Raw genomic sequence first — 26,874 nt, 5'->3', positions numbered from 1 at the left:
AAAACCAAGGGATGCTATCTTAGAGATGATGAAAGTAGAATGACAACAGGAACCAAACAAAGACTAACGAGGAAAATATTAAAAATGCAGAAGAGGTACTTCCTTATGTTCATATCCTGTTGTAGTTGTTCTCAATTATTATTTTTATAAACTCCATTAAACTACAATTTACATCTAATGTTGCCATGGTTATGAAATGAAAATGCTCCTAGAAACTCCTAGCATTGAATTTTAGAGTATGGAATAACAAGTATATCTCCATTTCCCCCTTCAACCCCATCACCATGTTCAACCCCGTTATGCCTGTTACAACCCTGTAACACAACAATTGTCAGATCATATTTATTAATAAAAATAATAATAATACATTATTGTTTGTTGACTTTTGTCTATAATTATGAGAACTATCTTAAAGTCTGTATTTTGGATTGCAAATCTTCCAATAAAATGCTTATTTCATTAAAATGACCACAGTGAATTTTGCCTGTTAGTTACATTTTAAGAAGAACCTTTTTTTAAGAGAAAATTTCAGTTTTAAACGATTGAATTAGAACAGGGGACATGCAAATAGTTTAGAAATATTGAAATTTTAATAAACAATTTTTATCATAATATTCATGAAGATTCTACAGTGTATATATCGGGTTGAAAATTGACTTCAACCACAACTAGAAATAAAGAAAACTTATAAAATCAAAATTATGCCTGAGATGGAAAAAAAATATTTTGTGAAAGTTAAACACATTTCCCAATAGAACATATTAAAAAAGGAAACATTTTGTTAAAAAATGAGAAAGAGCCAATAGCATCAAATTTGAACATATTTAAGAAGCTAATCCCAATTTTGCAACAACTAACTTAGAAATTGGGATACCGCAGAAGACACACCTCACCAGCACAGACTCCTTATTCCAACTAAAAAGGGAGGGGCAGTTGCTGCATCGAGGGAGGGTGTGGCTCACTAACTACCTTCCCTGCGCAACAGGTAACAATGTGGAACTAATTTATTAAATAAAAGAATTGGACAATTAACATAATACATCATTGTATAATATGTTAACTCAACATAAAATCATTTCAAAATTAAATCATCACTGTGAAGTTTTGAGAATGTTCATACATAAAAATCAAGTCACTACATCAGCAGCCTGGTTAGTATCTTGCATGGCAGCTCTGCCACATTGGCATGTCAATGGGTGAATAATGGGTGAGTTGCAAAGAGCTTTGGTCCTTGAAGATGGTTGATTTTTTCATCATGTCTTTCATAAAGCTTCAATTTTCTCTTTTCAAATCGCTGTTTTCTGCTGGGAACATTCTCTGGCATTTCCGACCCACACGTTTTTTCTGCAGCTCTGAGTCCTGCGCTCAGTTGAATAGGAGGAAGCGCTGCATACAGACTTTTTCCTCCCTCAGAGACACACTTCCCCTCTTCACTCCAGCATAGCTCTTCAGAAGCTGGGGGGTACGAGAAAGAGCAACATGGAGGGCCTGTCTCTGGTTCTAGATTTGGTTCTGCTGCTTGGACCATCCTATTTGTGTAAGTAGAGTGAGATCTGTTTGTGTTTGTTTCTCAATCAGATCAGGTTCTAGAACAGTCTCTGTGCTGTCAGGTCCATCAAAGACCTGGTGTTTGGTGTGAGGTCAGGTTGGGATTTGTTGTCCGGTGTCAGAGCAGGGACTTTAGCTGGTGAAACCAGGTACGAGTTAGCAATCTGTTTGACTCTGGCTGAATATTTGTGCTTGCTGACTAATGTAAACTGCAGCTCTTTAGTGCGAAACCTGAGGAGTAGACGACAGTAAAGGTTGGCAAAATCTTTTAGCCAAAGATTTCTCTCTAAATTTTTAATAAAAGAATGGACATCAGGCATGCCCATTACTTAACCAAACCTAAAACACGGCTCTGGCAGAGGAAGCAGTATTCTTGTTGGTGGAGAGCTTCATCGGTGTGTGTTGGTGTGTGAAGTCAGCTACTTCTGTTAGACTGTGAGCTTTATTACAATCTTCTGGGGCATAACTGTTAATTTGGGGGCTTCAGTCAAGGTTAATGTGGGTGATAGAGATATACATTAAAGTTTCCCTGCTAATGACCTTGACTGTTGGGGGGGGGGGGGTCATTTTAGGATTAATGTGGTGCTTTCCCCACCAGTTATCTGAACTGAATCAGGCAGTAGATAGATAGATCTTTATTTGTCCTTGTCACACTTTCAATGAAATTAAAAGTGCTTCCTGGTCGGTGCAACTGTCCTGCCTTAAAAATAACCCCAGGTAAAAGAAACGTTCTACTAAAAATGATAAATAATATATAAAAGTACATTAAAAGTGCTTCAATATGTGTTATAATTGTTAAAACCAGAGAAATAATAATATTAATAGTAATAGTAATAATAATACAAAGAAAACTTACACCTTATTTAAATTTACAAGAAGAGGTCCAGGTTTAATGTTTTCTGGCCATGTTTAACATGTTTATGGCAGTTCGATGAAAACAGTTCTGGAATCTTTTTGACCGTACTCTGCTTGACCTGTAGCGTTTGCCTGAAGGCAACAGATCAAACAGGGTGTGAAGCGTCTCTGATAATGTTCTTTGCTCTGCTGAGGCAGCGGGAGCTGTGGGGAGACGGCAGGCAACAATCTTTGGTTGGTGTTGATGACCCAGTGAGGAGCTTTCCCTTGAGCCGCTGTACAGCTGCTGAACCAGTGCATATGCAGTATGTTAGTACACTTTCTACAGTGGTACGGTAAAGGGTCACCAACAGTCTTCGGTAGATGGTTTTCTGCCTGAGTATCCTCAGGAAATACAGTCTCTGCTGGTCTTTTTCAGCAGCTCTGTGGTGTTCGTATTCCACTATTCACCAGACCCCACTGATGAATAGTGGCAGTATGTCCGTCTTCTTCTTCCTGTAGTAATACTGTTGATAGGTTCAGTTAAAGAGCAGCTGCTTTAAAGAACTGAAAGAAATGTCAAACAGGAAGGTTTAAACAAGCAATTAAAAAATCTATAATTTAAACATTTAAAATAATGCTTATAAATTGTGTATTATGATTTACAATAAGAGGGGATTTTTATTGTTGTCTTACGGATTGTAATGTGCCTTACAATTCTGATGAAACTGTAAAAATGTTATATAAGATTATTTTAAAAATGGTTTTTGGGGGTTTTACGTGTTGAAACTTAATATGAACCTTGGTCAAACTTTTTAACCTTCATATTTTTTATTTAATTTATACTTCTGTTTAAAATTATTTGAAATAAGAATTAAATTGAATGATCTACAGTAATGCAGTACAACCAGTCACCTTTACTGAGTCAGGTTCAGTGGCGGTATACACTAACACTTACCTTGGGCAAGTAACCCGCTGCCCCTCCGCACACAGACAAATTTGACGATATCCTTTTGTGTTCCCTTATTTGGCCATTTTACATAGAAAATTCAAGAATTTTATAAACTCATATTACAGGGTTGTCAAACTCAGTTGCACAGAGACCCTAAATCCAAAAAATGCCTTAGTTTGCGGGCCAAACAACATAAACATTTACTGAACACACCAAAGCGAAACTTTTAAACCTATCAAACGTAACTTTTTGAACATATACATGAATAAAGACAGATAGGAAAATTAATCCAGAATAAATCAAGTCAAACCTTAAATAACGTATCACATTTTGCTCTCCATAAAAATATATTCTGTCAAAGTTATACAAATATGAACATGCAGCAGAAAAAAAACAACAAACAAAAAACATTAATTTTTAAAAACAGATCAAATCATTCAGTTTTCTTTGCTCTTTTGCCCATTTTTTTAGAGCTGGATTCCTCATGTTTTTTAGCAATAAGTTAATTTATGCTTGGTGTGTGATGTACTGTTTGTGTCTTTGTGAAACACATCAGGGGTATTTTATTTAAAAAAAAACTGTTATTGTGAATATCATTTTTATGTCTTATATAAAAAATTAAAAACAAAATTACATAACTCATCACTGGGATTACTCCCAAAATATTTGGAATTTTGGAACAGTAAAAAGTCCTCCAAAAAACCTAAATCAGGGGTCGCGAACCTATGGCTCGCGAGCCATATATGGCTCTTTTGATGGTCGCATGTGGCTCACAGACAAATCTTTAAAAATACTTTTTTTTTTTCATTAGACCAGTCCTTCTCGGGTGCGATGCGATGCCAGGGGGGGCGCGCAGTAGTAGCGGTGCTTGGAGAAAATAAATCTGCACCACTATCAATTTACTATTATGTATTGTTTCACAGAGTTTATAACAGCCTGAAACGTGCGAACTACCGTCCCTTCAACTGCGCGCTCCCGTCTCTGAGAAAGAGCGCGCAGTGGCAGGGACGGGATTTGTGAGGAAGAAAGGGGGGGGGGGGGGGGGGCACACAGGCAGCAAGGTGAATCGCGCAGGGAATGTCAAAACTTATTTGACATTATTTGACCTGCCCGTCACTCACTGCAGCGTGTGAGTGTGTGTTTGGCTCTGCATCTGCATGTGTGCAGTCATTCTCACATCTACAGAACATTCAGACAGACGATCACGTTTAAAGTCTCAACGACTGCATGAAGCTGAAACTCACCACGTATCAACCAGACTAGACCATCAGCAAAACCATGCAGCACCAGAAGTCGTAATAATGGTAAGAAATACTCATCATTTATTAGCAACAGCATAACAATGTTATTAAAAAAAGAATCCACAGACTGATTGTCCTTTAAAAGTGTTGAAAATACATCAAATCCACACATTCACTTGTATATTTAGTTTTAAACATTGTTGCGGACTGACTTGGACTGGGTGGCTGTTGTTAGGTGGCGTTCTAAATTCTGGAGTTCATTAAACGCATCATGCAGAGATCTGATTGGCTCTCAGTTCTGTCACTCAGCCTGTCGTTGGGGAGTTTGGACCAATGGGGTTCAGCTATGGGCCGAATAAGGGAAATGGGAGGGCTGATGCGGCAGTGAGGGAATAAAAAGTTGGGAGAAGCGCTCTCATCTCGGCGGGAGAGATCCAGGAGTTGCTGAATTGTTTGTACGGCGTTGGTTACGGCCTGCAGTAACCAGAATAAAGAACCTTAAAAGAGGTTACGTCTCCATGCCTCAGTGTGGGAAAGGGACACGTCAATATTGTTTGGCTCTTTCGAAATTACTTTTAAAAATATGTGGCTTTTATGGCTCTCTCGGCCAAAAAGGTTCCCGACCCCTGACCTAAATTCTTTAAAAAACAAATCTTCTATTGTTCATTTGTGATCTTGAAAAGCGCAGCTGTTTTATTGCCTGCATTACCTGCTGTCTTTATATCAAATATGTTACTAACACCAGCTACATGCCAAGCAGACGTAAAAAACTACATTCTACTAGGAAAAAAAAGACAAGTAATAAAAATGTCTGCAATAGTTAATAAATAATGACTTTATTAGCATGAGCGGAGTAATCCAACAGCATACGATGATCCAGGTGTTGCGCAATCGAGGCTGTGCTCTGTGCTCACCTTGATGCCTGCGCCCACTACCCCTCCCCTTTTCCTTCACACTCCTTCTTTAAGACAGGAGCGTGTGCAGCTCGGGGGGGTTCCAATTCGCAGGTTTTAGGCCGTTCCAAAGTCTGTGAAATAACATAATAGAAAACCGATTGTTAATTTTCTTTTTCTTCGAATCACGGGGATGGTACCCCATTTAAATTTTTGCGCCTCGGGCAATTGCCCGCATTGCCTGTGCCTAAAACCCATACTAGTCATGTTCTGTTGGAGGGTTCTTCTTATTCATCCATTCAGATTCAGTTTGGTCATTTAACATGTGTGGACAATTTTCTTAATTAGTTAAAATAAAACATAGCTTTTCTAAAACAACCTTAACATTTTTTAGAATCACAATCTGACATCTGGGGGACTAAAATTGGATACCCAAATGACATTTTTGAAAATAATCTGTTGAATTTATGTCAGCAGTCCAAACAATGGAAGAGTTTGCAATGGATGGTATGAATGGAAGGATTTCAATAGATCCAATGACAAGTTAGAGCAATTCTATAAACGATTTTTGAGTAGATAGGAAACCAGTCCTGTAGTGCAGAGGTGGAGCAGTTGGCTCCTGATTTGAAGATTGCAGGTTTGTGGGCTGCACAGTGGCACTCTTGCCTCACAGCGACAATGCCCCTGGTTCAAGTCCCGGCTGGGGGACCTGCCGGCTTCCTCCTACCATCCAAAAACATGCTTCATAGAAAAAGTCTATATGCATTCATGGTTACTCTAAATTGTCCATAGGTGTGAATGTGAGTGTGCATGGGTGTGTGATTGTGGCCCTGCCACAGACTGGCGACCTGTCTACCGTGTCCACTGCCTTTTCCCGCAAGTGACCGGGATAGGCTTCGGCAGCCCCGTGACCCCGAAAGGGAACAAATGGATTAGAAGATGAATGAATGAAAAAAAGGTCATGGTCTTGCCTTCCTGCTTCTGGTGTGATATATTTGAAATGGGTAAATGAGACTGTGACTTTAAAGCTCCATGGGCATCAATTCGGGTAGAAAAGTGCATGTAACATTTTTTAAAAGTTTTGATAAGTTCATATTTGTGTACTCTCATTGAAATCCAGAATGACAGGAGGAAACAAAAGCATGCTTTTCTGCATTAAGGATCGGACAGAGTTTGGTTCTGTTGTCAAATTTTCCACACATTAAGAGAGACTTAATGTGTGGACACTGTTGTAAGAGAGGTTATATTTAATAATACTGTTTGGTAAATGCTCCAGAGAACAGAATGATAGTTTCACATTTTTACTATAAAATGACCTCAATGTTTCAGCAAGTCTGTTAAACGTCCAGTGTGTAGTGGGAGGGGCCTGCTTGATTAGCATAGGCGTCTACTGCTCCCCTTATCAGACTGTTTTCAGAATCATGTTGACAAATACAAATAATGACATCAAAAAAAGATTTACGTGTTGAAAATGTCCAGAAGAAAAAATCATGCTCAAGTTGACCATAATGCATGCTCTGGACTATTCTCATAAATACAACCGTTTTCTAATTACCTTTCTTTAGCTGTTTGATTTATCTGACAAACTTGCCGTCTTTTGCTTTCAATGTCCACAAACCCTTTTCTTTATCGGTTATGTTCTCCATTTTTCAGACACGTCCTCCATTCCCAGATATCCTCCCTCTGCTAATGCACCAATGGAACTCTCCAGCAACTATGATATCCCTACCAGCTCTTTTTACAAAACAGGTGATACCGAATCTCTAACAGATACAGAAGAACCCCACAGAACCATCCAACAGATCCTTAGTTCCAGTCCTCAAAGCTCAACAGCTAAAGAAGCCTCAGAGTATGATAACGCCAACGAACCTGCTCATTTACGCACCAATGTTTCTTTCTCAGTCACTCAGTCTTTAGGTGTGAACACCAATCCAACTGATTTATTGCATCCCGCTGAGCTCATGGCCAGTCAAGCACCTGTGTCAGAAGGAAGCAGCATAGAGCTCCAGAGTACATCAAGTTCAGAACAGACAGAAGCGTTCAGCGGATCTTCTTTGATCAGAGACCAGACTGAGTTTAGAGCCAGTAGATTCACCATCACCAGGGATTCTACAGCGGATCCACAAGTCATAGGTGACACAGTGGCCTCCACAGAGCTGACCCATGTCTCATTTACAGCTAAATCAGAGTCAGAACACAACAGCAAATCAACAGTATTTGCTTCACAGCCCTTCACACCCTTCACAGTACCTGCTGCAGCACACCTGATACCTGCTTTTATTACACAGTCACACCCTGACCCCACTGACAGTAATGGTGAAGTATTCCAAAATTCCTCATCAGCCACAAGCTCCACCCACCATACAAAGAAATCTTTGAGCAGGAAAACACCTATAACTAGACTTATGAACATAACTGAAATGATGACTGCAGTAACACTGTTGAGCAAATTTGTGACAACACGTGCAACAAATCGTGTAAGAACACCTGTGACAACACCTGTGATACAACCTGAAAGCACACCTGTGACAACACCTGTGACTGAACCTGCAAGCACAACTTTGATAAAACCTGCAATCACACCTGTGAAAACACTTGTGATTGAACCTGCAAGGACACCGGTGACAACATCTTTGATAAAACCTGCAAGCACACCTGTGACAACACCTGGGACTGAACTTGCAAGAACACACGTGGCCAAATCTGGAACCAAACCTGTCAAGACACCTATTACCACACATGCAACTAGACCTGTGACCACACCTGACACAACACCTATAGCCATTGCTGTCACCACACCTGTGACCACACCTGGAAATGCACCTATGAACTCAAGTATGACCAAATATACAAGCACACCTGAAACTACATCAGCAAGTACACCTATGACCTTACTTGTGACCATACCTGCAAGCAAACCTGTAGGTGTGGTCACATCTACAAATCTGGTCAGAGATTTGGTCAAACCTGACACTAAATCTGCAACCAAATATGTGAGCACAGTCAAGACTCAACCTGGGATCACTTCCATGAAAACACTTGTAACCCAATCAGTGCCTACACCTGTGACAACACAAGTGGAGATCCCTGTGACCAAACCTGGAATAACACCTAAACCTGCAACAATACCTGTGACTTCATCTGAGACCAAACCTGTGACAATACCTGTGACTTCATCTGAGACCAAACCTGTGACAGTACCTGTGACTTCATCTGAGACCAAACCTGTGACAGTACCTGTGACTTCATCTGAGACCAAACCTGTGACTGTACCTATGACTTCATCTGAGACCAAACCTGTGAAAGTCCCTGTGACTTCATCTGAGACCAAACCTGTGACAATACCTGTGACTTCATCTGAGACCAAACCTGTGACAATACCTGTGACTTCATCTGAGACCAAACCTGTGACAGTCCCTGTGACTTCATCTGAGACCAAACCTGTGACAATACCTGTGACTTCATCTGAGACCAAACCTGTGACAGTCCCTGTGACTTCATCTGAAACCAAACCTGTGACAATACCTGTGACTTCATCTGAGACCAAACCTGTGACAATACCTGTGACTTCATCTGAGACCAAACCTGTGACAGTCCCTGTGACTTCATCTGAGACCAAACCTGTGACAATACCTGTGACTTCATCTGAGACCAAACCTGTGACAGTCCCTGTGACTTCATCTGAAACCAAACCTGTGACAGTCCCTGTGACTTCATCTGAAACCAAACCTGTGACAATACCTGTGACTTCATCTGAGACCAAACCTGTGACAATACTTGTGACCACACCTGTAACCAACCCTGTGACAACAATTATGTACAAACTGGGAACCACACACATGACCAAACCAGTAACAAAGCCTGTTACAAAACCTGTGGACAAACTGACAACCACATCTGAAACCACTCGTTTTACCTCACCTGTGACCAAACGTCTGTTTAAAACTGTCTCAAGACATTTAACAACACCTGCTACGGTTCGGACTACACATGCAACATCTGCAAAAACTGTCACAACCATGAACTTGTCTAAAAAAACTCCTGCAATCACACATGGAGATAATCAACAGGTAGCTAAAACACCTACACCTACTTCATTAAATAGTTCATCTGTAGCCAAAAGTAAGACTCAAGCTTTTACACCTTCAACACCACTTTTGGTCACTACGCCTTCTACAACAAGAAAAACGACCACAGGAACTGCCATCAGCACAACCCTCCAGCCTCCTTTGAGTACAACTACAGTTCCAGCCACTGTTAAGGTGAGTGTTGTTGTCTTTGTTGAACCATGCCGGCTATTGTTTTCAAAAAACTTAATGTCAATCTGCTAAAATGTAAACATTCATCTTATCAAGCATGTTCATAGAAGGTCTTCTGTTCTTTTTTCATTTATCATCAAATGCAAAGAGAAAAAAGAACTTTCATACTGACTTGGAGTCAAGTTTTAAGGTAGTTAGGAAAAAAAAAAACGAGGTTCTTAAGTTTAGACTTGACTTTCAGCTGAGCTCTATTTGCTGTGCCACAACATAACTGGTGCACCTGCTGTTTGAGGCTGAAGGGAGGCAGGAAGGAAGCCAGGGTGGGGTGTTGTCCAGTCTCTTCTGTGGAGATCAACAGAGTCTAATGGGGGAGCTGTAAAAGAAGAAGAGTGATTGTTCTGACATCAGAAATGCTGGATTCTGAGTCAGTTGATCTCAGACAAACTCTGCATAGTGTTGGGATTCCAGTTTTAAACATGAAACGTGGACTTGGAGGCTCATCATGTCGAGCTTTTGTCCGACTGAAGAGAGACTAAAGTAATCATTTTGTATTGTGTCAGTGATGCAGATTTGACAGCTTCTTCTTTTGACACATCAACCCATTGATTTAGCTTGTTGCTATTATGCTGTGTTAACACCATCCTTTCATGCAGTGTATAAACTAAATGACTGACATGCATATTTTAGGTGTTCAGTGCTCATGTTCAGGTCTGCTTTTGAAGGTTCACACATCAAGGGGACCCAGATGTTCTCCACAAGTGACAGAGATCAGCACCAGTTCAGAGTCAGCAATTCTCCTGTTGACCAGCACCAGTTTGTCTTGTGAATTCAGCGCTGTCATCAACTCACCTTCCTCACCTGGCGTCTTTCAATGTGAGCTGAATGGGAAAAACAGCAGCATGTTCATCTGCCACATCAGCAACTTGGAACCAGGAACTCTGCACCAGGTGACTGTGATCTCCAAGAAGGATGGAGGGCAAAGCAGCACCTACATGAGGACAGGTAAAGCCTGAAGATTGGTTTTACACGTATATCCTTACCAAGAAGAACCAGTGTGTTTTTGTCAGTCAAAATTTGCACAAAGGCTCTCAATGGAACCAAGAGTTGGCCTAAAAATAGGTTTAAACACATCTTTCAATGCAGACATTTGAGTTTAAAAAGAATATTGGTCAAGAAAAAATCTCAATGGTTTCACCAGAATAACATCCCAACAGTGAAGCAACACAAAAACCGCTGACATCTGATGATAAAGAGGCATAACAGTACATGATATCAGGGGACGTGACTCCTATAGACAGAAAGATAATTGTTTTAAAAACAAAAATATTGTAACATTCCTAAGACTAAAATAAACCACAGTGATTCTTCAATCATTGAAGGTCATAGCAGTGGGCAGAAAGGATCATCTGCATAGGATCTGAAGAAAGTCCTGACTGAAGACATGCTAGACAAATAAAGATCCTTTTCTGACATGTTTGTTTCATGTTAGCACGGATAATCTAGGAAAACAAGGACCATTGAGGGGAGCACATATGTGTGCACACATGTATGCAAAGCTCACCTCAGAGTTTATAAACAGAGGAATTTTAACTTATGCACTGAACAAAAAATCCATCTGAATATTTTTTGGGTACTCACACTTTCAGGTCTTCAAAAAAGAAGTACATGTTTAGCCTTTGGACACTGAGCTTTCCAACATTTGGTCAAAGCTCTGTCTCCGCTGTTGGGTCAGGCAACAAAAGGCCACAGCCACAAAGGTGGCTTGGTTTGGTCCTGGTCTGATTCCTTTAACACTTTAGGTGTGATTTCTGATCTAAATACCACTTGCGACCCAAATGTTCCATGGCTTATGTCCACACGGCTTAAGTGTTGTGAGTCTAATGCTCACAAAGGTCATATTTTGTTTAGGTCCAGTAGATTTTTTTAAGCTAAATTTACTTCAGTAAATTGCACCAAAGAGACAGATGTGGTGAGGGAGGTACATAAACATGGAAGCAGAGAGGAAACTCACCAGGAAGGGAGAAGTTTTGCTTGTAGCCTGCAGATCCCATCCACACCTCCTCCTATTTCCTGTCCCGTCTCCATACTCTGTGTGACCCAGGTCCTTTGGGTCTCTGTGCTCTGGGTGTTGCTGGCATTCAGGAACCAGAGAGGTCTTCTTAGACAGGAAGCCATGATGAGGAGCAGGGAAGAGTTCAGTACTGATGTTCTCTCGTGTCACCCACTCAGAAGTTTCTATTTCCTGTTTTGACTCTCTCTGCTTCACTGGAAACACCTCTGCCTGTCATTTATGATTCTCTTCCACCAATGTAGTGTTATCCAAAACTGCCCTCAACCCATCCTCCTTCCAAACCACATCCATGTTCTGATCCACAGAGTCTTTCGTCTATTAGGCAAGCAGAAAGAAAAAGTAGGGTTTGAATAATGGATAGTCTTGCCACCAGGTTCAACATAAGTGAAGTTAAACACAGTGTTGTCTCCTGCCTTAGGCCCAGGGAAACAGCCTACCTGGAGGTTCAGCTTCACCCTCTTCAAGCTCAGTATAAAGTCCTACCTATTGATTCAATGTCGCTTTCTTGTGCCCTTGGTGTTCTGGTCCTGTTTTGCTGGACCGGCAGACTAGTATCAAATGAATCTGTAGAACCTGAGCACAAGATAATTTCCCAGCATCATACTCACAGGTTCTGCAGTTGCCAAGTCCAGATTTAAATGAACAGTTCTGGGACAGTTAATTATGGAATGGTTTTCTAGAAAAAAAAATCTAATTCATAAGTTTATTTGTCCGGGTTTGAGCTCTGGTTTTGTACTGCTGACAAGTTTTCAAATTGTGTCTGTTCACAATCCCAGTTTTTATAGGAAAAGTCCTGAAATCCAGAACACAGGAATGGTTGACTAAATCAGCAGAAAGCTCATTCTCTCTCTCTGTCATCCTGAAGCTCCCTCTGCTGCAGTCCACCTGCAGGTGGCATCCTCTTCCTCTGAGAAAATTAAGGCATCTTGGCAGGCTGGTGCTGGACGGTTGGAGAAATTTAGGGTTCTGCTAATGGACTGGAATGGAGTTCTTCTGCAAAACATCACTGTGAAGAATACCACCACGTCTGTTGACTTTGAGAGTTTGGAGCCGGGTACTCGATACACCATCACCGTGGTGGCAGAGGCTGCAGGCCTCAAGAGTTCCACCTCCACTGATGCTATCACAGGTTGGTGTTACAGGCTGATTTAAAAATTCTTCATTGATAGGTTTTCAGTTCTGCAGTGTTACTCAACCTTAGTACAGTGTTTTTCAACCTTTTTTGAGCCAAGGTACACTTCCAAAAATGGAAGCATCCAAAAATGTAAAAAAGGAGACTCCATAGTCAGTATTGATGTACAGTCCCTCCAAGATCTCACGTGGATTTTTTGTGATGATTGAGGCATCATCATTCTTATCAAAGTGTCTTTAATAGAATCGAATGAACGTGACAACACCTGTGACTGAACTGAATGTACTTTATGATCTTTCATATTCCTAACTACTCAGTGTTTTTATCAGGGCCTGGTTGGATGAACACAGAGCTGATATCCTGGAGATGTTTTAGATCAGAGAAAATGATTAATTTCCCACTGTATTCCTGACCATCTCTTACGGCACACTACTGTGCCGCTGCACACGGTTGAAAAACACTGCCTTTGTATTACAGCACACCCAGCAGCTCCTGACAAAGACTTGAGACGTGTTTGTAGATGAACAGTGAAGGAGCTTGATCAGGATGCACACATCTTTTAAAGAATACAATGTTTTTAGCTTCAACATTGGGATCATTTGTGGTGTTTTGTCAACAGGAAGTGACCTCATTAAAATGAATTGACTTCTAGGCCTGAAGCTCATCTATGAATATGCTGAAACATCCAGGACCAGGATGGTTCCAATACTGCTTGAAACAAGACATTTGTTCTAACATGCACATCTGCAAGAACATGGTTCTTTCTGATCAGGTCACTTTGTGCTCCAGGTGATGGGTAGCTATCCTGTAACATCCTCAAAGGGCCCTCCCACTGTTATTTATGCCACATGGACACAGCAGCAGCACATGGACCACAGTTATCATGGAGCTGGTTGAAGAGAGGGGGAACCACAGGTTTTGAGGAAGAATCTAATTTGCTGTCACAGGGGAAGACTGACCAATATTTGTCATTCAGTTCTTCTCAGACACTTTCCTCAAAGGAAGTTCACAAAAACACCTTTGTTCTGAGTCAAAGCTGATAGAAAATGAACTCAGTTGATTGAGGGAGGTGTTGGAGGAGGCACAGGAAGTAGTGCAAAAGTGTGAACAGTACTACGGGATGGTAGAAAATGATCAGTTGAAGTTGAATTATGCAGTTGGATGAAGATCACAGAGTCTGACCAAGGAGAACAGAAAGGTAGAAGCTGATCTTTTGATGGTACATGACAAAGCAATTGGAAGATGAGGAAATGTTTTCAGCAAAGTTAAACTAGCCCTTATCAATGAGCCCCACATTTTTGTGGAACGATCTCTGAGCTTGATAGTGAATGGAGCCTGGTGTATGAAGGTTTACAGGAAAGGTCAGGACCTCCATCAGGATGTAATCCATTCCAGGACCATGCAGAGAAGCAAAGTTCGTCAAGGTAGAGAGGAGAATGGGGTGATCAATAATGAAGAGAGCTGCAGAAAGATCAAGCAGGACAAAGACAAAGGTTGTCCTGCAGCTGTAGCTCTCATGTCCTCCCTCGTCGGTTTCGCAGATCATCACATAAGGAGGGTTCAACTTTAACCTGATTATATAGAATGGTTGAAAGTAGCTCAAAACACATCCTTGATAAAACCAACAAATTAAGGTTTCTTTGTTGGTCTAAAGCAACAACAGGTCACCTATAAGCTATTTAGCACCCAGAACCATCAACCGTCAGAACAATTCCAAATACTATAACTTTTATCTATGAAGCAAACATTTTCCCCTTTTTTTGTCTAAATCAAGGCATAGAAACAACAAAGAATCACAAAGTGAAGGAAGATCATCTCCAAAAATGTTCATTAAGATTTGACTTACTGCAATCAAAGATCGGTTTCCATCAGTGAGTCTCCTCATGGCTGAGGACATTAGGATCTGGGTTAAGGAGAAGGCACACAGAGGGATTTGGGGGGAGAAGCTAACACTTATGTGTGTCCTATGTTTTCAGCGCCTGGCCTGCCATCTGCTTTCTCCATGTCCATCAATAGCCGCACTGTGCGACTCAGCTGGAAACCCCCCAGAGGAAACTTTGACAACTACAATGCCCTGGTCCTAGATGGCACCACCATTCTTCTGAACCAGACTGTCAGCAAGCTAAGCAGCGAGCTTGTCATTTCTGTTGATACACTTGGCCTGGTGCCTGGACGCCTTTACACAGCAGAGCTCACTGTGCACTATGGCATTCTGGGTAACACGACACGTTGCAGCAGCAGACTGGGTAAGTTGGCGAATGCAGCATCTTTCTCTTAGCCTCATGATTAAAACTGGTCAAAAGCAGCACCACAGTTACCTCAGGTGTGGTGAAGATGTAGAGTGGTTGACCACTAATCAGAAGAGCACAGGTTTAGTTCACACCTTCCCCGCCTTGCACCCATGTGTTGTGGTGTCATTTGTCAAGTCATTAAACAAGACGCTCCTGGTGGTTATATGTTGGCGCCAGTGTCCGGCAGAGGAGCCGGCATCAGTGTGTGAATGTGTTTTAATGGAACTCTATGGCCCTTCAAGAAGGGTGGTATATAAGTATGTGTAAGCGCTATATCAGTATATACCATTTACCATTGGCTGAGGTGAGTTTCAGTCACCACAGTCATGGCTAAAAACCAGCGGGAGGAATCCCAACAGGACACTCTGTTCCTGAGCTGCACCTTGGGGTAACAGAAACAATCTTCTTCCAAAGCATCACAAGACTTTAATAAACCTGAAGGTTCAACATCCCATTGGCTCAGTCTTAAACTCTGAGGATAGATGTTTTGTTCTTTTATATTGTGTAGCTGTCGTTCTTCCCTTCCTGAGTTGCTCTTTGTCTTCTGGCAGCACCTCGGCCTGTGGAGATGCTGCACTTGCGCCACTCTGACGAGACATCTTTGAGTGTCCAGTGGATTCATCCCGTTGGACAGTGGGATGGCTTCTTGGTGTTCCTCACAGAGGACCTCTCCACTGCTATTTCTCAGAGGATCCTCAGGCTGGATGCCAGAGACTGCACCTTCACCAGCCTCACTCCAGGACGCCGTCACACTGTCACTGTGGTAACCAGAAGCGGCAACCTGAGCAGCTTAGCTTCGGTGATGGCGTGGACCAGTACGTCAAGTGATTGGCAGTAGTTCATAAGGTGAAATGTGAAGACCTATTCTGTCTTTCTGTTTGTCTTCTCAGCTCCAGCTCGGGTTGGTCACATCCAAGTTTTTAGTCTGGGCAGCACCAACAGTCTGCAGACACTGTGGGAACCAGCCTCTGGAGACCTAGACTGGTATCAGGTTCTGCTGGTCCATGATAGCAGTGTCATCAAGAATGAGAGTGTTGGAGTGAACACCAGCCATGTTGTCTTCCAAGAACTGAAACCAGGAGCTCTGTACAAGGTGGTGGTCACCACAGTGAGGGCCGGACTTACTTCCAAACAAGCTGTGGGAGAGGGCCGCACAGGTGAGAATACCCGCCATGACAGCTCCACCAGTAGCGCCCCCCCCCCCCCCCCATCCCCAATCTGCCAATAACAGAAGAGGTCTTAAAGTGGGGAATATGTTACGGATTCAGACTCACACTTATATATATAAATATATTTTTTTAACATTGATTAGGGGGTCATATTAATGACCAGTTAACATGCCCACAGTAGAACTTAAGAAGCTGTAGACTTTGTTTTATCACTTGCAAATACTCTTTCATCAGCTGTTGATCATCCAACAACTGCAGTTACTTTTCCTTCATTGACTGTTCACCCTTCAACAGCTGTATTGTCTTCTCCTTCAGCAGCTCTCAGGGATGGAACAATAAATTTTAACAACGATATGATTCATATAATATTTTGTGGTTGCTAATACAATTCATATTAGATTTTGGTTCATTTTAAACTATCTGATTCAGTGACCTATAATGGATCCAGGACATCTTTATCCAAAACTTAGACCACTGTGACTCTGAGAGAAATTCCTGCTACTGAACAGTGAAGGTTTCCAGATTCCTTTTATTTCTTCAAGATAATCAAGTGTAAATGAAATATGTGTCCAAACAAACAAGTAAACTAGAATGAATGTCAAATCCATTCACATGTTAGTTTCCTAAAGTTCACCACTGTTGTTTTTCCACATCCAAAGAATCCAAAGGGAACATTCTTAGAACATTCTAGACACTGGATGGTCACACGACTTTATTCAAAGTCTGTCCACACTTTGGACTGGAATGATGGACTGATCAGTTTTTGCTGCATCACACGTGTGTTGTCCGCTGTGATGCACTTGGTCATTTTTACATTATAGTAAAATAAACCTACCGTGCCTCAATCCAAATGGTATTTTCCAATGTTGATTTGATTCAATTAATTATGGTCACTGACTGCAAGGACCATATTGTTTTCACAGTTGGAAAGATTTCGCCACCTTTAATCAAAAATTTGACCCCTGCCGCATACTCGTCAAAATGTCCACAAAGTCAACATCACCCCCAAAGACGATGACATCATGGTGAGCGATCCTGTAAAAAATTGAATGGGCCGAACATCGCATATGGGGCTGAAATTTTTTTTTTCAAAATACAGTTATGAAACCAAAACACACATGTTGGGGATGTCCCAATAAAGTTTTGAAATCATTATGGGATGGCCACACAACCTACGGCTTGGCGGCCATTTTGTGGCAAACTCTGAGAATTGGCGATTTTTGTGTTTTTCCACAATATGGGACATATTTGACATTTTTGTTTGAGTGATTTTCACGCAATTGCACTCACTTGCTTCCAGCTCCAGTCTACAAACACCACAGAAGTGTCGTTGACCTTTGACCTTGGAAAAAGGCCGCCATCTTGCATTTTGAAAAAAGGGCACCTTCACCGGCAAATACATACGAAAACTCGTCCTAGGGATTTTTAGCGATTATCTTGTTACTTCTCAGGCATCCATAGCAAGATGATGTGGACAAAATGTTGGAATTAGAAGTTGTAGATTTTGAACAGCGTGTCCGCAAAATCACAAACTTTGGGATCTAGCTAGCTCGCACATTGTTATCAGAATGTCGTGAAAATGAAATATGCGATCCCCTGACCCGCGCTGAACAAAACGATATAACATACGACAAGATTAATAAAGGAATGTGGGCGTGGTAAGCAAGAAAACGTCACAAAAAATGTGCTGACTCTGCAAAAACAAAGAAAATTGAGATTTTTTTTTCTTTGAGAATTGACAAACGAAACCAATATATCTTTGTCAGCAATATCAAGAGGAAGGTTTGGCGGCCATTTTGTACCAAAATCTGCGATTTAGCCATTTTCACGTGTTTCTACAACATGGGAAAAAGAAATTCCTTTCAAGCAATTTTCACAAAATTCTACGCATGTCACTAGCATAAGTCTACAACCACCTCCCGAGTTTCCTTAACCTTTGACCGTCATTTTTAATTTAAAAAAATCAAGTCATTGATTAATCGATTATTTATTGTACCCCAAGCAGCTTCGAATCCTTCTTTTTCGCGGTTTTAAGGAACTATTTCTTCCATAGTATGTAACTCAGACTTAGGTCTGGTCTTTGACTAAATCATTTCAGCAACTTGTTTAACCTTCCTCCCTTCATTGGATTATTACAGAATAAAGGTATGATTGAGATCCGTCCTTGCTCCTTCTCTGGTTGCTTCATATTAGATCAAACCATTGACTGGCCATTTAAAGAGAACTACAACACTGAACAGGTTTGTTCAGGGCAAGCAGAAGGCTCACACCTATCATGTGAACAGCACAGGATATGAATGGAGTTGAAAAAAATTTATAATTTATATAAAGGGAGTTGAAAAATTGAATAATTTGTACGACACGCCTGCATCTGACCTATTTCACCCTTACTTCCCCTTGCGTTTGTGTAAGTGATCCCAACCTGTCGCCTGCAGCATGCCCGTGGAAATAATGTGTATGAACAATTTCACTTTACATGCTCACCGAGTGGTCTACAGCCTTAAAATTTCACTTTCATCACAGCATCATCTGTCTTTTCAGAATCACTCAGATATAAATTGTTCTTGTTCCTTTTCTGGTTCTCCTTGGAAATTTCTTCTGGAGTTTCAGAGATGGAGACAAAGATTTTGCCATAATATAAAAAGGCATGGCAAGGTGTGACAGAAACACCTCAGAGGGGAAAAGAAACCCTTCATGAAGGTGGCTTACTGTCATCATACTGTTGGAGATCCTCCTGCGCTTGGATCACTGTTTAGTTGAAGACCCTGGTTGAGCTCCAGTGCTCACACAGATTTGTAATGGATATTCTAAAAAACAGAGTAGCGTATGGTCTCATGGACTGGTTATGACCTGTCTGATATGCAGCTTTTAACAGAAAATTGGGGAGGACATGTCTAAATTCTATTTATGACCTTCACAAACTGATGAAAATTTGCAGTTTCCTCCCAGAGAACGTTGCTGATGTCTTTCCTGCCATTGTTTTCACACACCTGAATGCCAGCCTTAAAAGACCTTGGGGGCCCCTGTGTTTTTTGAGAGTAGCTATTCTGCCATTACTTCTAAAAAGGTTTTTTTTAAAGTGAGATTAAACCCCTGGATCTTGTCCCTTCCAGCGTTTTCCCTGTGACTGTTTCGAAACTTAAACTTCTGGATAGCAACAAATAACTGATCAGAGTAATGTCATGTTAGTGTGTTTACTGAGTGACGAGCAGAGAAGGTTTCCTGTGTTTGTGTTCAACTGAAAGCAGGATATTGTTGAAAAGCAGGAATTTCTTTAGAAATTTTCAGGAAGTTTTGAGGACGACAACACTAAGGAAGGTGCAGGCCTCTGCTGCACAGCTTCCTGTCAGGGTGAGTGTAAGACCTCACTGATGCCAGGAAACAGGTAATTGTAGAAACTGCTGGCCTCCTCACGTCAGCAAATGTTTGTCCAGAATGTTTTGTATCTGCCAAGTTACATCCTGCTCCTATGTTTCAAAAAAAATTTTATTGAACAGGGAGTGTACAAGAGCATCAGTCACATGGGATAAAGTTTGTTCTTTGCCGCAAATTATAGGTCTTTACGTTTTTAAGCGAATTGCATCTATTTCCATCTGCAGTCCAGCACGGAACATCTCAGACAGTTGTCCCTGTTTGAGGATAAAAACCATGAAAAATCTTTGTTATGGAACCAAACAGGAGGGTAGACACAATTATAGCTGATGCACTTGTGTACTCTGTGTCGTTTAAATATTTGTCACAATGACTGTCAACCAAGGATTTGAACCCCCAAACAACCAAAAAGCTGACAGTACTCAATCCGTTGAGCTACAGCCCTCCTGTTACCACTCAATAACACTGGGACATAACAAAGATTGGGAAATTCACACTGCTTATACCTGTTCTGTCTGTCCTCCAGTGCCAGCTGCAGTCACAGACGTACGGGTCAGTAACAATGGCCGGACAAATTTTCTGACCGTGTCCTGGGGCCAGGCTGCAGGTGAGGTAGACAGTTACCTGGTGACTCTAGCAGACCAGGACAGGACGCTCCACACTGTAGCTGTCTCCAAATCCAACCCCAGCTGCATCTTTAATTCGCTGGTTCCTGGACGGCTTTATAACATTTCCATCACCAGCTGCAGTGGGCGCTACCAGAACAGCACCTTCATCCAGGAGAGAACCCGTAAGTTATGCTGTGTTCTGGTCCAGAATTCTGTTTTAAGTTTCTTTCTGTAGCTTCTTCACTTAAGTTCAAGACACTTCTGTTCTGCCAGCAGTAAAACAAGAAACACAATTCCTGCCAAGGGCTTCATTAACTCTTCATTATGATATATATTTCACAAGTTTGTTCTGATTAGGCTTGTTCTTCATCCACAAAAAGAATATCTTTTCAGCATGAAACTCACCCCACACTTTCACCTTCAGAGCCAGCCATGGTGCAAAGCCCGACTGCGACCCACAGCGCGAGGGACGACTACCTGAAAGTGTACTGGCGACATGCTGCCGGAGACCTAGACCGGTACCAAGTGTTCATCAAACACAACAACACCCTCCTTCAGAATAAGACACTGCCAAAGGTGCAGAGTGAGTGCGTGTTCATGGGCCTGACACCTGGACGCCTGTACACAGTGCTGGTGAATACCTGGAGTGGGACGTATGAAGCCAGTGCCTCTACCTTTGGACGGACCCGTGAGTAACCGGCTCCGGCCACCACACTGACAACCACACAATCAGAGTTGGTCCATAGTCCACACCAATCCATCAAATGACAATGAGCTGGATGTGAACCAGAGCAACGAAGGTCACAGTATCACGGTTGGTCAGGGAAAATAAACCCAGGAGCAGGAAGACTCAAACACGTTCATCAAGTTTCAAGAATTTACTCGAGATTCCAAACAAATGATCCAACGTAGAAGATGCTCCAACACAAAACACAGAAAGAACAGAACTTAAATGGGAAGCACGATAATTGCAGGCAGCTGTGACCAATCAGGGAGAGTGCATAGCTAACCTGCCAAAAACAGAACCAAAAAACATCACTAGGGGGCAACCATAACATGCAACTACCAGAACAACAAGACGTTGTAGTTATGACTCCTCCATCAACAGCTTTACACCCTCTTAGATGTTTTTTTTTCAAATGGACCATCTGCCAGGCAATGTGGTTCTTTTTTGCCTTTTATGAAATTTAAGTAATTTAGGGGATAACACATGTTCATTGGGCGGTTGGGCAGGTGACAACAAAAAAAAAGCTGCAGAGAAGTGATGAGGACTAATAGATCATAATTCTAGAAATAAGAGCTGCAGTGTCTAAAGAATAGAATTGAATAGAATGCCTTTATTGTCACTGTACACATGTACAATTCGCATCACACACACATGCAGTGAAATTAAAGCCGCTCACTATTCAGTGCAAACATGCAAGAGAGAAGTAATCTCGCAAAATAATATAATAATAAAATAAAATAATTTCACAAAATGAAGAGCACAATTTACGAAGTACAATATACAAAAGAACAAAATCTACAATAGAAATTTCTGCAGAGACGTAGTTATAACAAACACAAAAAAACCTGCTGTGTCCATGATGGCAGAGATATATTGCACTTAATGTATTGCACATGATGAGATGATATTGCACATATTGAGATGGTGTTGACATTATGGGATGCCCATAGTGAGAGAGAGAGACATGGGGGTGGAGCTGTCAGTGTCAGTGCATGTGGGAGTTCAGGGTGGTTATGGCTTTGGGGAAAAAACTGTTTTTTAGGCGGTTTGTCCTTGATATGATGCACCTGTAGCGCCTTCCTGAGGGCAACAGGTCAAACAACAGGTCCAACAAGCAGGACGAATGTGATTAACGAGCGGGTGAGGAACAGCACGTCATTCAGCACTTCATCTCAGACTCGACTTGGCAGAGCCTCGGAGGAAACTATGGAGTTAGATTAAACAGACTGTAACTCAGATATAGAACGACAAAGAGGCTAATCTCAGGTCTTGTCTCACTTTCAGTGCCAGCCCCGGTTAGATCTCTGACTCTAACAGGGTCAGGGACAAAGGAACTGTGGGTGTCATGGCTGCCGGCTCAAGGTGACGTGGATCACTATGAGGTGCAGCTGCTGTACAGCGACATGAAGGTGTTTCCACCTGTCACTCTGGGCAGCAATGTAGGGGAGTGTGTCCTGACATCGCTTACACCCGGACGACTTTACAAGATTCTGGTGTCCACCTTCAGCGGTCCCAACCAGAGAGCCCACTTCATTGAAGGCCGTACAGGTCAGTACCCCTCTATGAAAACATAAAATGTTCCTACTGAGGATGAAAAGTTCTGTGACCCACCCATGACCAGAGGTAGAAGACCACAAACCAGGTCAACGTAATAGAAACAATTGGGAACAGAATGAACTCTAAAGAAAGTGGCCTGACCTTCAAGCTGCCTCTCCTCTTCCTCAGTTCCCAGTAAGGTAAAGAACATCCATGTGAGTAATGAAGGGGGCAGCAGCACCCTGAAGGTGAGCTGGACTCCAGGACATGGCGACGTGGACGGGTACTCTGTATTCCTGTCCCAAGGAGACCGAGAGCTAAGTGTGCGCGTCATCCTCAAACAGCAAAATGAGTTGACGTTTGATTCTCTACAGCCGGGTCAGCTGTACAGTATCGTAGTTCAGTCTGTGAGCGGGCAGCTTATGAACAACCACAGCGCCACTGGCCGCACAGGTGAGTCCTCCCACATCCTCAATGCTGCACCCATCAGCTGACCACAACCAGCCTTAACAGCAGGTCTCTGTCCCACAGTCCCGTTGTCCGTCACAGGGCTGCAGGTGGATCCCCTTCAGAGCACCTGCAGCCTCCAAGTGAGCTGGCACGAAGCATTGGGCATTGCAGATGGCTACATCCTGCAGGTCCTAGATGACAGAGGAAGCCTGGTCACAAATGCCTCACAGCCTTTTGGACTCACACATCACAGGTTTAAAGGCCTTGAACCAGGCAAGAATTACCAATTATTGGTCCAGACCACCAGCGGAGGCATCAACAGCCCAGGGGTCAGCATCAAGGCTCGAACATGTAAGACATAAATTTCAACATTGGCAAGAAAACAAAGTAGACATTCCCAAAAAGGGGTTTACGTTTCACAACTGGATAATGGCAGCGAAACAGGCACATCAAAGACAGGCTGGACAGAATGTCACTCATTGGATTCAGCTCGGAAAAAGGAAGCCTGAAGTGGCTTCAGCACACTAAACGTTAGTTAAAATATGAGTGCTGCAGGTTTTTGGTTGTCCAGGCCCGGGTAGGGTTGTAGGGAGGAGGGGCTGCGGGTCTTTTTTGCAGTCCCTTTGAGATTCGTATGGCCGATTTAAGGGACGTCAAGAAAATGGAAGTTACACACTCTTATAAAGTACGGGCGATACTGTCATACAGTGCCCTTTACGCTGCACTCCAGTCATTAATGAGATGTATGTATTGGCTCCTTATTGACCACACACAAACGTTTTACACATGGTGTGTGCATGTGATATGTAAGTGCTCGTAAGATGCCCCCACACACTATGCTCCGATTAGATAATTTTCTGATTTCAAACACCTAGGTTGCATGCAATTGGTGCACAAAAAAAAAAAAAAACATTTGTACAACACACCTATGTCTCACCTACTTCTCCTTTACTTACGCTTGAGTTGGCAATTTCAAAGATGGGCAGTCCTAGACAAATGTCACACAGAAGCTGACCTCTAGTTGTTTGATATACAGTTAAAAACACTTTCTATGCTCTTTTGAACTTAAAACATCTTATTTTGAAATACTATGTATGTTTGAAATAACGTTGTTTTTTCTTTTTTTCACTGACACAATTTTTTACTTAACTTGATGTTAAAATATAAAAGGCACATATATTTTCACAAGACTTGTAAAATTATTGTAAAATCTAAATGAATAAAAATAAATTAAAAAACCTTTTGCTCGCCCACAAGTGGCCAGGATAGACTCTGGCAGCCCCGTGACCCCAAAAGGGATAAAACGGTAGAAAATGAATGAAATGAACCCTTTTCAAATATTAAATTTTTCAATTTACATGTTTTCACATGAATTAAACATTTTTATCTCATCATATCTTGCCATCTTATATGCCACCTTATTTCAACCAAACTATGAAGTTTAGTTCTTTAGGAAACATCCAGATATTCTTCGCTTAGATTTATTCAAAGAACTCATTTATGAGACATGACAACACCTGGGCCTCTAATCTCAATTCTTCCGAAAATTCTTCTTAAAGAACCCTCCTCCTGGGCAGAAGGACTTTGCCCCTGCCTTGCTCTCAACTGTACTTTCTGTAACATGGGCAGGGGGTTGCCTGGGGCATGAGGCCGGTCTTTCTTAGGGGGGCTAGTTTGTGCCTGGGTCGGGGGGGGTAATCAAAAAGAAATGTACACATTTATAATACAGATAAAGTTTAGCATCAAATACAGAAGAGGTTTATACAAATATACTCTTCGTGTGTCATAAGATTCATAACCCCTATTGTAACGGGAAAACCTTTTCAACACAAGAAACCTTCAGATCTTTAAAAAAAAAAAGTAAAATTATAATCCAAAGTTCTTCTGCTCTGTTATAATTTCCTGTCCCATCAGGGCCTGCCGCCATCACCAGCCTGTCCATAAAAACCAGCACCACCACCAGCTTGACCTTTCACTGGTCACCACCAGAGGGAGACTTTCAACTTTACGAGATCTTTTTGTATAAAAACGACAACTCCCTGCAGGAAAGTCGGCGTTTGCAGATCAGCAGTCAGCAGTGTTCCTTTCAGGGTCTCCGTCCTGGGGCTTCTTATCGGATGGTGATTGTGATCCACAGTGGCACACAGACCAACCAGACTTCCATGTGGGCCAGAACAGGTAACATCACGACTGGACTTTGGTACTTTTTACTCACAGTTTGAAGTTGCAGGTTGTGTAACAGAACATGGTTCTCCTCAGTGCCAGCCGCGGTGGTATCTCTGAAGGCTAGCAGTGGTAACCAGTCAGACCGTCTGTGGGTGACCTGGAATCATGGTTGTGGGGACGTGAGCGGGTACCTGCTGTCTCTCTACAATCCTGATGGCTCCAAGCAGGCTGAGCATCAGCTGGGCTCAGATTCCACAGAGTTTGTCTTCTCAGGCCTTGTACCGGGCCGACAGTACCAAGCTGAGGTGCTGAGTCTGAGTGGAGAACTCCACAACCGAGCCAGCACCAACGGCCGGACGGGTGAGACCTCATTTTGACACCACAGTGCTTTGCATGAAACTTATCTCACCTGGTGTCTAGGTTTTTAGTCAAGTTTGAAATGTCAGATCTGCAGCTCTCGAGGTTTATCCTCAATTTTTGAAGCAGCAGGGCTTTACAACATCATTACCGCAGACATGAGAGAACGGCTTTTTGTTTTTGTTTTAATCTGACAATCCACACCAGGAACATTATACATATCTTCTGAATGACTCATCCATGACACAATCCTCAAACTAGATAGTGTTCTATTTTTCTAGTTTCTCTGCATCAACCAGCTGAAATAAGGAAACACAGGATCCATTCTGACTAGAGTCAAATGAAAGGTCCACCACAGTTTGAAAACAACGGATCTCTTAAAAAACATGATGAACATCACATGTTTCACCAATAACTTGATGCTGTGTCTAAACTATAAGTCAGATCACAATAATTATTTCAGTTTTGAAAAGCTCTCAAGTTGAGGGATACAGTGATATATGTTTTATTAGTCTAAATAATAAAATCTCCATGTGTGAAAGTTTAATGTTTGTATGTTCAAATATGTTCCCTCAATTTCAGGTTAAGAACATGATTTGTTAGACAAGCAGTGAGAAAATGTAATATGGGCATGAATACGAGAAACAGTAAACTATGTGTCAGACTACAAGCGGTAGAGGCAAAAGTGTTTACCCCACAGGTTTGAGGGTCACATGTTCCTACGTTTTGCTGAAAAAATTGTGACTGTTACGAACAGTGTTCAAGTAATGGTAGTTTGTCAGGAAAATTGTCATCTTAATAAATCTGGTGGCTCCCATATTGCGTCTCTGCTTTGACATCATCCACTAGATCCTGAACATTTCATCCATTGAAGTACATTGAAAATTGAAAAATGCCCTAATATTTGCATTAAATTTTAACTCTATTTTCATAAGAACCATAAGGTATTTTAAAATGTTGAAGGCAACATAAATTGCTCAATCTTTGCTGAACATTTTAAAGTTTGAATTTGGTCTTTAGCTGAAAGTATGCAGACATTTATAGGGTTCAGATTGCACAGTTTTTGAAGAATTTAAAGAATTTCTTATTTGTTTCCTATAGGGCATATTTTGTTCAATATTAAAAAAATATATAAAGTTTATCAATACCAAAAGTACAAGCAGTTACTTCCTAAACAACCTGAACGATTTGATACCAAAATTGCTGAAATCGCTTTAATTATGAAGGAGTTTTTATGTCCCGAAATTATATGGAAATGCAATAAAATA

The 26,874-nt window shown here is 41.7% G+C and overlaps 1 protein-coding gene across 1 annotated transcript in view; it reads left to right on the top strand.

The window, feature by feature from the left end:
• The first annotated feature begins 1,382 nt into the window (after positions 1-1,382).
• The window catches only part of LOC101169916 (receptor-type tyrosine-protein phosphatase beta), a 44,322-nt gene continuing 18,830 nt past the window's right edge, over positions 1,383-26,874 (top strand). The window contains exons 1-14 of the mRNA XM_011472851.4: positions 1,383-1,537; positions 7,122-9,730; positions 10,450-10,729; positions 12,664-12,927; positions 14,907-15,176; positions 15,773-16,036; positions 16,112-16,378; positions 20,289-20,552; positions 20,795-21,058; positions 22,382-22,645; positions 22,823-23,086; positions 23,165-23,434; positions 24,998-25,261; positions 25,343-25,609. Coding sequence (XP_011471153.3) covers positions 1,480-1,537; positions 7,122-9,730; positions 10,450-10,729; positions 12,664-12,927; positions 14,907-15,176; positions 15,773-16,036; positions 16,112-16,378; positions 20,289-20,552; positions 20,795-21,058; positions 22,382-22,645; positions 22,823-23,086; positions 23,165-23,434; positions 24,998-25,261; positions 25,343-25,609 — 5,869 coding nt within the window. The 5' untranslated portion in view covers positions 1,383-1,479. The remainder of the gene's footprint in view (positions 1,538-7,121; positions 9,731-10,449; positions 10,730-12,663; positions 12,928-14,906; positions 15,177-15,772; positions 16,037-16,111; positions 16,379-20,288; positions 20,553-20,794; positions 21,059-22,381; positions 22,646-22,822; positions 23,087-23,164; positions 23,435-24,997; positions 25,262-25,342; positions 25,610-26,874) is intronic.

The sequence above is a fragment of the Oryzias latipes genome, chromosome 6 (assembly GCF_053564925.1).
Source record: "Oryzias latipes strain Hd-rR chromosome 6, Olatipes_Hd-rR_3.1".
Lineage (NCBI taxonomy): Eukaryota > Metazoa > Chordata > Actinopteri > Beloniformes > Adrianichthyidae > Oryzias > Oryzias latipes.
This window is presented reverse-complemented; position numbering and strand designations above follow the sequence as displayed.